The sequence below is a fragment of the Somniosus microcephalus genome, chromosome 29 (genome assembly GCF_052327205.1).
Source record: "Somniosus microcephalus isolate GS21.2 chromosome 29, FLI_Smic_1.0, whole genome shotgun sequence".
Taxonomy (NCBI): Eukaryota; Metazoa; Chordata; class Chondrichthyes; order Squaliformes; family Somniosidae; genus Somniosus; species Somniosus microcephalus.
This window is the reverse complement of record NC_141015.1, coordinates 8682923-8694497: the sequence shown is the minus strand read 5'-3', so window position 1 is coordinate 8694497 and position 11575 is coordinate 8682923. Positions and strand designations below refer to the sequence as shown.

Sequence of the window (11575 nt, the reverse complement as noted above, 5' to 3'; positions counted from 1 at the left end):
TGTTGTATTTCTCTCTCGCTCCGCCTTCTCGCTTTACTCTATCTCACTGGTTTCCTCTCTCTGGTTCCGGCTCTGGCTGACGCTTGAAGGCGGGTCCGAGTTTCCCCGCTTCCTGCTCCGCCTTAAAATTAAGAGCTGGGTTTAGCCGAGTGTCTCCTGGAGGGAGTGGTGCTAGCTGGAGAGAGCCGGGAGCGAGGGGAGAGAGAGAGAGAGAGAGAGAGAGAGAGAGAGGAAGGAGAGGAGAGGAGAGAAGAGAAGAGAAGAGAAGAGCAGAGAAGAGAAGAGAACCGGAGCCGGGCAGTGGGTGCGGGTTCCTCGGGTGTGTCGCCCCCGGGTTTGTTGAATCTCCAGCGGGACGCCGATTGCCGAGATGCCACATTACAAGTACCAGGGGGCACAAGTCAGCTGCTTAATCAAATACGTCCTATTCGTCTTCAACATCATCTTCTGGGTAAGTCTGTGTAGGCGTGAGTATTTGGGGTGATGGGGGGGTATTTGGGGTGATGGGGGGGTATTTGGGGTGATGTGGTATTTCGGGGGTGGGGGTGTTGCGGTGATGGGGTATTTTGGGGGTGGGGGTATTTGGGGTGATGGGAGGTATTTCAGGGGTGGGGGTATTTGGGGTGATGGGAGGTATTTCAGGGGTGGGGGTATTTGGGGTGATGGGAGGTATTTCAGGGGTGGGGGTATTTGGGGTGATGGGAGGTATTTCAGGGGTGGGGGTATTTGGGGTGATGGGAGGTATTTCAGGGGTGGGGGTATTTGGGGTGATGGGAGGTATTTCAGGGGTGGGGGTATTTGGGGTGATGGGAGGTATTTCAGGGGTGGGGGTATTTGGGGTGATGGGAGGTATTTCAGGGGTGGGGGTATTTGGGGTGATGGGAGGTATTTCAGGGGTGGGGGTATTTGGGGTGATGGGAGGTATTTCAGGGGTGGGGGTATTTGGGGTGATGGGAGGTATTTCAGGGGTGGGGGTATTTGGGGTGATGGGAGGTATTTCAGGGGTGGGGGTATTTGGGGTGATGGGAGGTATTTCAGGGGTGGGGGTATTTGGGGTGATGGGAGGTATTTCAGGGGTGGGGGTATTTGGGGTGATGGGAGGTATTTCAGGGGTGGGGGTATTTGGGGTGATGGGAGGTATTTCAGGGGTGGGGGTATTTGGGGTGATGGGAGGTATTTCAGGGGTGGGGGTATTTGGGGTGATGGGAGGTATTTCAGGGGTGGGGGTATTTGGGGTGATGGGAGGTATTTCAGGGGTGGGGGTATTTGGGGTGATGGGAGGTATTTCAGGGGTGGGGGTATTTGGGGTGATGGGAGGTATTTCAGGGGTGGGGGTATTTGGGGTGATGGGAGGTATTTCAGGGGTGGGGGTATTTGGGGTGATGGGAGGTATTTCAGGGGTGGGGGTATTTGGGGTGATGGGAGGTATTTCAGGGGTGGGGGTATTTGGGGGGATGGGAGGTATTTCAGGGGTGGGGGTATTTGGGGGGATGGGAGGTATTTCAGGGGTGGGGGTATTTGGGGTGATGGGAGGTATTTCAGGGGTGGGGGTTGCTCTCACCTCCCTCCCATTTCTGAGGAATTGTTGAAAAGCCTTGTGAGGTAATGTTGGACTGCCATAAAGCCCTGGTAAGGTTCCACATGAACTTCAGGTACTGGTTATCGTGGGTGAAAGTTGGCCTTGGCGAAAGGGAAGTGGCGGCGAGTAGTCAAGGGGTGCGATGGGCTGGAGAGATGGGCTGTTATAAACTGCAGTCACCCCCTGGATTTAGAAACTCAGGGTATATTCACGTCTAACACCAAACTTGTGGGGAGGGGCAGCAGTGTGTGAGGGTACAGAAGGGCCTGGACAATGAGCTGATAAAATTCAATACAGAAAAATAGCAACAACATAATGGAAGAATTGATGAGAGGCTGAAAGGGATGTGGGAGAGAGAGCAGAAACTGTACTGACCGTGGTCACTCGCTCAACAAAACAAACCAAATGCTGCGTTACATCGGCCAATCAGAAAACAGCTAACAACAACAACTTGCATTTATATAGAGTTACATCGAGTGTACAGCTCAGAAATAGGCCATTCAGCGCAACTGGTCGATGCCGGTGTTTATGTTCCACACGAGCCTCCTCCCACCCCTCTTCGTCTCACTCTATCAGCAGATCCTCCTTTCTCCCTCGTGCTTATCTCGCTTCCCCTTAAGTGCATCGATACTATTCACCTCAACCACTCCCTGTGGCAGCGAGTTCCACATTCTCGCCACTCTCTGGGTAAAGAAGTTTCTCCCTATTGGATTTCTTAGTGACTATCTTATATTTTGACCCCTAGTTTTGGACTCTCCACAAGTGGAAACATTTTCTCTACGTCTACCCTATCGAACCCTTTCATTAGGTCACCCCTCTCAGCCTTCTCTTTTCTAGAGAAAGGGGCCCCAGCCTGTTCAATGTGTCCTGATAGGTGTAACCTCTCAGTTCTGGTATTGTCCTTGTAAATCTCTCTTTCACCTTCCCCAGTGTCTCTATATCCTTTTTATAATAGGGAGACCAGAACTGTTCACAGAACTCCAAGTGTGGTCTAACCAAGGTTCTATACAAATTTAACTTGACTTCTCTGCTTTTCAATTCTATCCCTCTAGAAATAAACCCCAGTGCTTGGTTTGTTTTTTTATGGCCTCATTAACCTGCGTCGCTACTTTTAGTGACTTGTGTATCTGTACCCCCAGATCCCTGCTCCTCTACCCCACTTAGACACATATTTTCCAAGGAGTATGTGACCTACTTATTCTTCCTCCCAAAATGTACCACATCACACTTATGTATATTTAAATTTATTTGCCAATTACACACCCATTCTGCAAGTTTATTAATGTCTTGTATTTTGTCGCAGTCTTCCTCGGTATTAACTACACCCCCCCCCCCCCCCCCCCCCCAAATTTGGTGGTGTTCGCAAATTTTGAAATTGTATTTCCGATTCCCGAGTCCAAATCGTTTATGTAAATCGTGAACAACAAGATCCTCTCAGATGAATGTAAAAGATGCCATGGCCCTACTGTAAGAAGACCAGGGGAGTCCTGGGGCCAATAGTTATCCCTCCAGCAACATTAGTAAAACAGATGATCTGGTCATTATCACATTGCTGTTTGTGGGACCTTGCTGTGCACAAATTGGCTGCTGCGTTTCCTACATTACAACAGTGACCACACTTCTTCTAAACTTCAAAAGTACTTCATTGTCTAAGTGTGAGGTCATAGAAACATAGAAGATAGGAGCAGGAGTAGGCCATTCGGCCCTCGAGCCTGCTCCGCTATTCAATGAGATCATGACTGATCATCCAAATTCAGTACCCTGTCCCTGCTTTCTCCCCATATCCCTTGATTCCTTTAGCCTTAAGAAATATATCCAACTCCTTCTTGAATATATTTAATGAATTGGCCTCTACTGCCTTCTGTGGTAGAGAATTCCACAGGTTCACCACTCTCTGGGTGAAGAAATTCCTCCTCATCTCTGTCCTAAATGGCTTACCCCTTATCCTTAGATTGTGACCCCTGGTTCTGGACTCCCCTGCCATCGGGAACATCCTTCCTGCATCTAGTCTGTCTAGTCCTGTTAGAATTTTATAAGTTCCAATGAGATCCCCTCTCATTCTTCTAAACTTCAGCGAGTACAAGCCCAATCGACCCAATCTCTCTTCATACGTCATTCCTGCCATCCCAGGTATCAGCCTGGTGAATCTTCGCTGCACTCCTTCCATGGCAAGAACATCCTTCCTCAGATAAGGCGACCAAAACTGCACACAGTACTCAAGATGTGGTCTCACCAAGGCCCTGTACAACTGCAGCAAGACATCCTTGTTCCTGTACTCAATCCCTCTCGCTACGAAGGCCAACATACCATTTGCCTTCTTAACCGCCTGCTGCACCTGCATGCTTACCTTCAGCGACTGGTGCACAAGGACGCCCAGGTCTCTGCACTTCCCCTTCTCCCAATCTATTGCCATTCAGATAATAATCTGCCGCCTTGTTTTTGACACCAAAGTGGATAACCTCGCATTTATCCACGTTATACTGCATTTACCATGCTTCTGCCCAATCACCCAATCAGTCCAAATCATACTGGAGTTTCTCGGCATCCTCCTCACAGCACACACACCCACCCAGCTTTGTGTCGTCTGCAAACTTGGAGATATTACATCTAGTTCCCTCGTCCATCAGTTTTGGACCTAAAAAGGATAGATCTTAGGGGGAGAAATTGGGTGAGTAGCGCCACCTGTTAGCGCCTAAAGAGGCAGTCAGTGGCTGTAGCGCCACTGGCTGCGTCTCCGGCGATATTCAGTAGGGGCGCTAATAGTGGCGTTAGCCTGTTGCGCTGCGCCGCCACCGATGACGTCATCAGTGTGCGCAGTGCCCCGTTCGCGATATTTGGTAGCGAATGCCGCAGTTGCGCCACTCGCTACCCGCGCCCGGTTCACGGGGCCTTACTGTGCCGGCAGCGGCACAAGTTAAGGTGGAGGTGCGGGGCGACCGCTTTTTCGGCGGCCGCCTGCCAGCACCTCCGTCCCCGGCCTCCTAACCGCGCCTCCCCCCCCCCCCCCCCCCCCCGCGGCATTGCCGGCTGTTTCCCGAGAGCCCGGCACTTCTCCTTGGTGCCGGGCTCATTTGCCGGCACTCGCGATTGGGGATCGCGCTGTTGCAGGCACCTCCCCCTTAACAGTGGGAGGAAGGCCTGCAGTACCGCAGCGTGCCGTGCCATAGCATGTGGCGCTGCGGCACGTAGCGCTGCGATAATCAGTTTCAGCGCCCTAAGAGGGACGCGGAGCGCCTCGAGCCTTGCCCCGTGTCCCTCGAGGGGCACTGAAACTGAATATCTGGCGACTGGTATCACTCCGATCGCTGCGCTAAATCCTGCGCTCCGCCGACTTTTGCGCTACTTTGGCGCCCCAACCCAATTATTTAAATAGTGAAAAGCTCGGAACAGTGGAGGTCCAAAGAATTAGGGGTTCGTGTACACAGATCACTAAAATGTAGTGGTCAGGTACAAAAAAATCATAAAGGTTAATGAAATGTTAGTCTTTATAACGTTTATAACATAAGGGCTAGAATATAAGGGGGAGGAAGTTTGCTACAGCTACACAAAGCCCTGGTTAGACCACACCTGGAGCACTGTGTACAGTTCTGGGCACCACACCTTAGACAGGATATATTGGCCTTGGAAGGAGCACAGCGCAGATTCACCGGAATGTTACCAGGACTCCAAGGGTTAGATTATGAGGAGAAATTACATCAACTAGGCTTTTATTCCCTGGAATATAGAAGGTTAAGGGTGATTTGATTGAGGTTTTTAGGATTTTGAAAGGAATCGATAGGCTAGATAGAGAGAAACTTTTTCCGCTGGTGGGGGGAGTCTAGGACAAGGGGACAAAACCTTAAAATCAGAGCCAGGCCATCAGGAAAGAAGTTAGGAAACACTTCTGCACGCAAAGGGTGGTACAAGTGTGGAACTCTCTCCCACAGAAACCAGCAGATGCTGGGGCTCAATTAATCATTTTAAATACGCGATCGATAGATTTTTGCTGGACAAGGGTATAAAGAAACTTGGAGCCAAGGCAGGTGGATGGAGTCAGGTCACAGATCAGCCATGATCTAATAGAATGGCGGAACAGGCTCGAGGGGCTGAATGGCCTCCTCCTGTGTTCCCAAAGTGCTTTGGGATGTCCTGAGGTAGTGAAAGGCACTGTATAAATGCACAGCACAGTACTTTATTTTTCTTTCTTTCAACCGCACTCCCCAACTCCACCTACTGTTGTCTTACAACAGAACTGGGTCTCGGCTATGTGAGGTGTGGGGTGTCTGAGACAGTCTCGGGGTGGGGGGCGGTTTTGTGTGAGCAGTCTCTTGGGGGGGAGGGTGTGGGGCCGGGTGGGCAGTCTCTAGGCGGGTGTGGGGGCGGGCAGTCTCTTGGGGGTGTGTGCGGGCGGGCAGTCTCTGTGGGGGTGGGCAGTCTCTAGGGGGGTGGGGACGGGCAGTCTCTAGGCGGGTGTGGGGGCGGGCAGTCTCTAGGCGGGTGTGGGGGCGGGCAGTCTCTAGGCGGGTGTGGGGGTGGGCAGTCTCTAGGGGGGTGGGGACGGGCAGTCTCTAGGCGGGTGTGGGGGCGGGCAGTCTCTAGGCGGGTGTGGGGGCGGGCAGTCTCTAGGCGGGTGTGGGGGCGGGCAGTCTCTAGGCGGGTGTGGGGGCGGGCAGTCTCTAGGCGGGTGTGGGGGCGGGCAGTCTCTGGGCGGGTGGGGGGGCGGGCAGTCCCTGGGCGGGTGTGGGGGCGGGCAGTCTCTAGGGGGGTGTGGGGGCGGGCAGTCTCTGGGCGGGCAGTCTCTGGGCGGGTGTGGGGGCGGGCAGTCTCTGCGGGTGAGTGGGGGCGGGCAGTCTCTAGGGGGGAGTGGGGGCAGGCAGTCTCTGGGTGAGTGTGGGGGCGGGCAGTCTCTCGGGGGGGCGGGCAGTCTCTAGGGGGGGAGTGGGGGCGGGCAGTCGCCGGGTGGGGGGGGCGGGCAGTCTCTGGGGGGGGTGGGGGGGCGGGCAGTCTCTGGGGGGGTGGGGGGTCGGGCAGCCTCTTGGGGGGGGGCGGGCAGTCTCTAGGGGGGGAGTGGGGGCGGGCAGTCTCTAGGGGGGGGAGTGGGGGCGGGCAGGCAGTAATCTCAGTCTGTGCAGCTAAAGATCCGCTGCAAGCTGAGCAGGAAAACATTCCCACGGTTCCCGGCCCACATTTAACAATCAGCAAGTTTCCAGTCCATTGTGGAGCAGGATATTGGCGATGGACCCAGTCTGCTGGCCCCTTCCCTGAATCCTGCCCCTGTTGTCGGGGGCGTCTCCTGAGCCAGTGCAGGAGTGGGGCTGCTGTGTGTCCATGTGTAGGTGAAAGAGTTTGACTGGGCAGATTTCAAATCCAAGAATTGTTGATTTAAAGTAGAAAGGTTAGCTGCTGTACCGCGTGCGTTCTTATTGGCTTCCAAACCACTTCTTCCAAAACCTTCTGTGCCCCTGAGCAGAGTTGTTGGGATGTTTCCTAAGTGATGCCCTGTTTCTGGAGGACGTTCCCTATCCTAACCACGCTGTGCATAAACAAAATTCTCCTAATCGCTCCCTTCATTCTTTTGGTCACAATCTTAAATATATTCTGTCCAGTTAGTGACTCTTCAACCAGTGGTAATCGTTTTTCCCTCTTTACCTCACCAAATCCTTTTATAATGTAAGAAGTCACACAACACCAGGTTATAGTCCAACAGCTTTATTTGAAATCACAAGCTTTCGGAGCGCTGCTCCTTCGTCAGGTGAAGTGAAGAGATGCATATAGGCACAGCGTATATGCCAGCACAGATGCCTATATGCATTTCTCCACTTCACCCGACGAAGGAGCAGTGCTCCGAAAGCTTGTGATTTCAAATAAAGCTGTTGGACTATAACCTGGTGTTGTGTGACTTCTTGCATTTGTCCACCCCAGTCCAACACCGGCATCTCCACATCCTTTATAATGTGAACACTTTCTATCAGATCTCCTTGTGATCAGAGCCCAGTTTCTCGCGTCTCTCCTTGTAACTGAATCCTCACCTCCCCTGGGACAGTGGGCCGCTCTCTCTCTTGTCTCGGAATCAGAAGGTCGTGGGTTCAAGTCCCACTCCAGAGACTTGAGCACAAAAATCGAGGCTGGGGTCAACAGACTGTGATGCTTCTCAAGGGCACAGAAGGTTCTAGAGGAAGTAGATTCAAACCCAATAAGGAAGCACGAGCTACGCCAGCTAACCTTTCATGTCCTACTTTATATAAACTTTCCTGGATTTATAATCTGTCCAGTCAAACTCCTTCACGTACATGGTCAGTGCAGCACTGAAGGAGGGCTGCATTGTCGGAGGTGCCATATTTTGGATGAGACGTTAAACCAAAGTGTGCTGGTCAATATTTATCCCTCAACCAACATCACTAAAAACAGATTATCTGGTCATTATCACATTGCTGTTTGTGGGACATTGCTGTGTGCAAATTGGCTGCTGCGTTTCCTACATTACAACGGTGACTACACTTCAAAAAGTACTTCAGTGGCTGTGAAGTGCTTTGGGACATCCTGAGGTAATGAAAGGTGCTATATAAATGCAAGTCTTCTAGCTTTTAGTGACTCTCTTCTGCACACTCTCCATGGCCTTAACATCCTTCCTCAATATACTGGGGACTGTTTGCCCCAGTTGCCTGTTGGCATTTTATAGATATTACACAGGGACCCTGTGCTCCGTTGCTCTGATGGCGCAGGTCCCAGTGCAATCACTGGAGACATTCATTGCTGTCAGAAATAGAACTGGGGGCCCCGGTGAAACCTATTGGGATCAGAAACATGCACCTGCTTTGGAACATCCTGTGAATAGTGTTTCAGATGGATTTATCTTTAACAAGTGATGGAGCGATACTTGGAGTAAGTTTTGCATTGGGCAGGTCAGGAATGAACAGCAGGCTGTTTACAGTGAGGCTCTGATATCTGTGCTGACATCAGGCACGGCACCTGTGGCTTCCTCTTTGGTTCAGCTCACTGCCAGTTTGCAAATTTTATCTGTACTGTGCCAGCAATCCGAGCGCAGCAGCTCCGATACATCCTGTGCTAATCGATAGGGGTGGGTGATTCAAATTCAAATTCAAATCGCTTTATTGGCATGATAAGGTACATCTTATGTTGCCAAAGCATCAAAATACATTTATGGTTGAACACATAAACGCAGTTTTATTCATACAGTGTATAAACAGGTATATCCCTGAGTGTATAAATATACATTCGCCTTGTTTATATATACTCTTTTCTTAGTTTACTGGTTGTCCCTCTGTTCATGGCAAGCTGTAACATAGTGTGCCGCCAGTGTTACACAGCTTCTCTCCTCCCCCAGTAGGAATGGGAGTTTTTGGTTGTCATTCAGATTTCTGAATTCAGGGCATATTTGTGAGAATTTTTGGTAGAAATTCTCCCTGATGCCCTGATATTTTCCACAGGCTGTGAGGAAGTGCATCTCTGTCTCCACTACTCCCTGACTGCAGTGAGAGCATATCCTGTCTTCTCTTGGCAGCCTGGTCTGCCTGTGTCTGCCTTTTTCGATCGCTAGGCTATGTTCGCTAAGTCTGTACCTTCTCAAGGTTCTTCTCAGTTTGTTATCCTTTACCATGGTCAGGTAATCAGCTATGTTGTATTGTCTGTTTAGGGCCAAGTAGCAATTGAGTTTGCTTTGGGTTTTTGTTGTTTCTGCCCAATATGTCATATTTTTCCTTTTGCTTAGCGACGATTGTGTTGGGTCGAATTCTTTGTGTTACCCTGTCACTGTCCTGGGGCTGGTTATTGTTAGTAGTTACTTCACTGAGTCCCAGGACTAGTTGACTGAGGGTATTCTTCTTTATGGTCAGCTCTTGGCATTTCAGGGCGTCGTAGTGATAGCATTGGGGGTTGCTCATTTGTAGGTGGTTCCAAAATTTGGTGGCTCTTTTTTGGATAGTGATTATTAATGGATATTGGCCTAGTTCCGCCCTGCATGCATTGTTTACTGTTTTCCTTTGAGTCCGGAGGATACTTTTACAGAATTCTGCATGTAGGATCTCAATTGGGTGTTTGTCCCATTTTGCAAATTCTTGTTGTGTTAGCGGTCCCCATACCTCACTGCCATAGAGTGCAATTGGTTCAATTACTGATTTGAAAATTTTGAGCCAAATGCTAATTGGGATTTCTATTTGGATTGATTTTTTGATGGCATAGAAAGCCCTTCTTGCTTTCTCTTTCAGTTCATTCACAGCCAGTTTGAAGTTTCCCGTAGAACTGATTTTTAAGCCCAAGTATGTGTAGTTAGTGGTTTGTTCAATTTTGGTTGTTCCTACTGTGAAATTTATTTTGGGTCCCTGATGTTTGGATCTTTGCTGGAACACAAGGACTTTGGTTTTTTGGGGATTTATTGTCAGGGCCCAAGTCTGGCAGTACGACTCCAGCAGGTCCAGGTTCTGCTGTAGGCCGTCCTTAGTTGGTGACAGCAGAACCAGGTCGTCTGCATAGAGGAGGAATTTAACCTTGGATTCATATAGGGTGAGGCCGGGTGCTGTAGATTGTTCAAGTAGTTTTGCCAATCCATTAATGTAAATATTAAAGAGTGTCGGTGAGATTGGCGAGCCCTGCGTCACCCCCCGCCCCTGTGGGAAGTATTTTGTTTGTTTGTCTCCAATTTTAACTGCACATTTGTTGTTTGTGTACATTGATTTAATTACATCATATGTTTTCCCTCCTACCCCGCTTTCGATAAGTTTCAGGAATAAACCGTCATGCCAGATGGAGTCGAAAGCCTTCTGGAAATCTACAAAGCATGCGTAGATTTTGCTTTTGTTATGGTGAATGTGTTTGTCAATTAGGGTCTGTAGGGTGAAGATATGATCGGATGTTCTATAGTTTGGCAGGAATCCAATTTGGCTTTTACTCAAGACATTGTGCTCCTCAAGGAAGTTTATAAGTCTTTTGTTTATGATGCTACAGAATACCTTCCCCAGGTTACTGTTTACACAGATGCCTCGATAGTTGTTTGGGTCGATTTTGTCCCCACTTTTGTATATGGGCGTTATGAGTCCTTTGTTCCAGATGTCAGGGAAATAACCGACACTCAGAACCAAGTTGAAGAGTTTTAGGATAGCCAGTTTCATTTTGTCGTCTGCGTGTTTAATCATCTCGTTTAGTATGCCGTCTGTCCCGCAAGCTTTTCCTGGTCGCAGGTCCTTGATTTTTTCAAGAAGTTCTTTTTCTGTTATTATGGCGTCTAGCGGGTTTTGGTTATCTTTTATGGCCATTTCTAGCTTTTCCAGTTTTTTGCATATTTGGTGTTGCTCTGGTCTTAGTGTGTTTTTCTGGTATAATTTTTCAAAGTGGTTTACCCATGTGTCCCCATTTTGAATGGACAAATCGTCGTGTTGTTTTTTGTGTAGTGTTTTCAAGTTGTCCCAGAAACAATTGGAATCAATGGATTCCTCCATGGAGCTGAGTGTATTCTTAATATATTGCTCTTTTTTGGTTCTGAGTGTGTTTCTGTATTGTGTTAGTGTCTGACAATAAGTAAGGCGTAATTCCTCATTTTCTGGATGTCTGTGTTTTTGGTTTGATATTTTTCTAAGTTTTTTCCTCATGTTATGGCAATCTGGGTCAAACCATTTTTCATAGTTTTTTGTTTTGGGTTTGTTCTTGCGAGCTTTCAAGTTTGCACTTGTTGCCAAATTATCAAAAATATTGTTTAGGTTAATAACTGCCTGGTTTACGCCTTCTTTATTGTGAGTGTACATGTTATCCAGAAAGGTGTCTAAGAGAGCTTGAGTTGATGCATTGCTAATTGTTTTCTGGTATTTTTCCGTGTCGTTTTTGGCCCATCTGTACGATTTTTTGGTGTTGTACAGTTTACTGGGTTGTGTTTCTATGTTGTTTGTTTCTGTCTTTTTGAGATACATAGTAATTTGACTGTGATCTGACAGTGTTGTTTGTGGTTTGACTGTGAATGCTCTGAAAGAGGATGGGTCTAAGTCTGTAATCATATAGTCTACTGTGCTG

General features: G+C 49.0%; 1 protein-coding gene across 1 annotated transcript in view; it reads left to right on the top strand.

The window, feature by feature from the left end:
• The first annotated feature begins 258 nt into the window (after positions 1 to 258).
• The window catches only part of LOC147098456 (tetraspanin-5-like), a 111932-nt gene continuing 100615 nt past the window's right edge, over positions 259 to 11575 (top strand). Inside the window, exon 1 of the mRNA XM_085969979.1 lies at positions 259 to 451. Within this exon, the coding sequence (XP_085826105.1) occupies positions 371 to 451 (81 nt within the window). The 5' untranslated portion in view covers positions 259 to 370. The remainder of the gene's footprint in view (positions 452 to 11575) is intronic.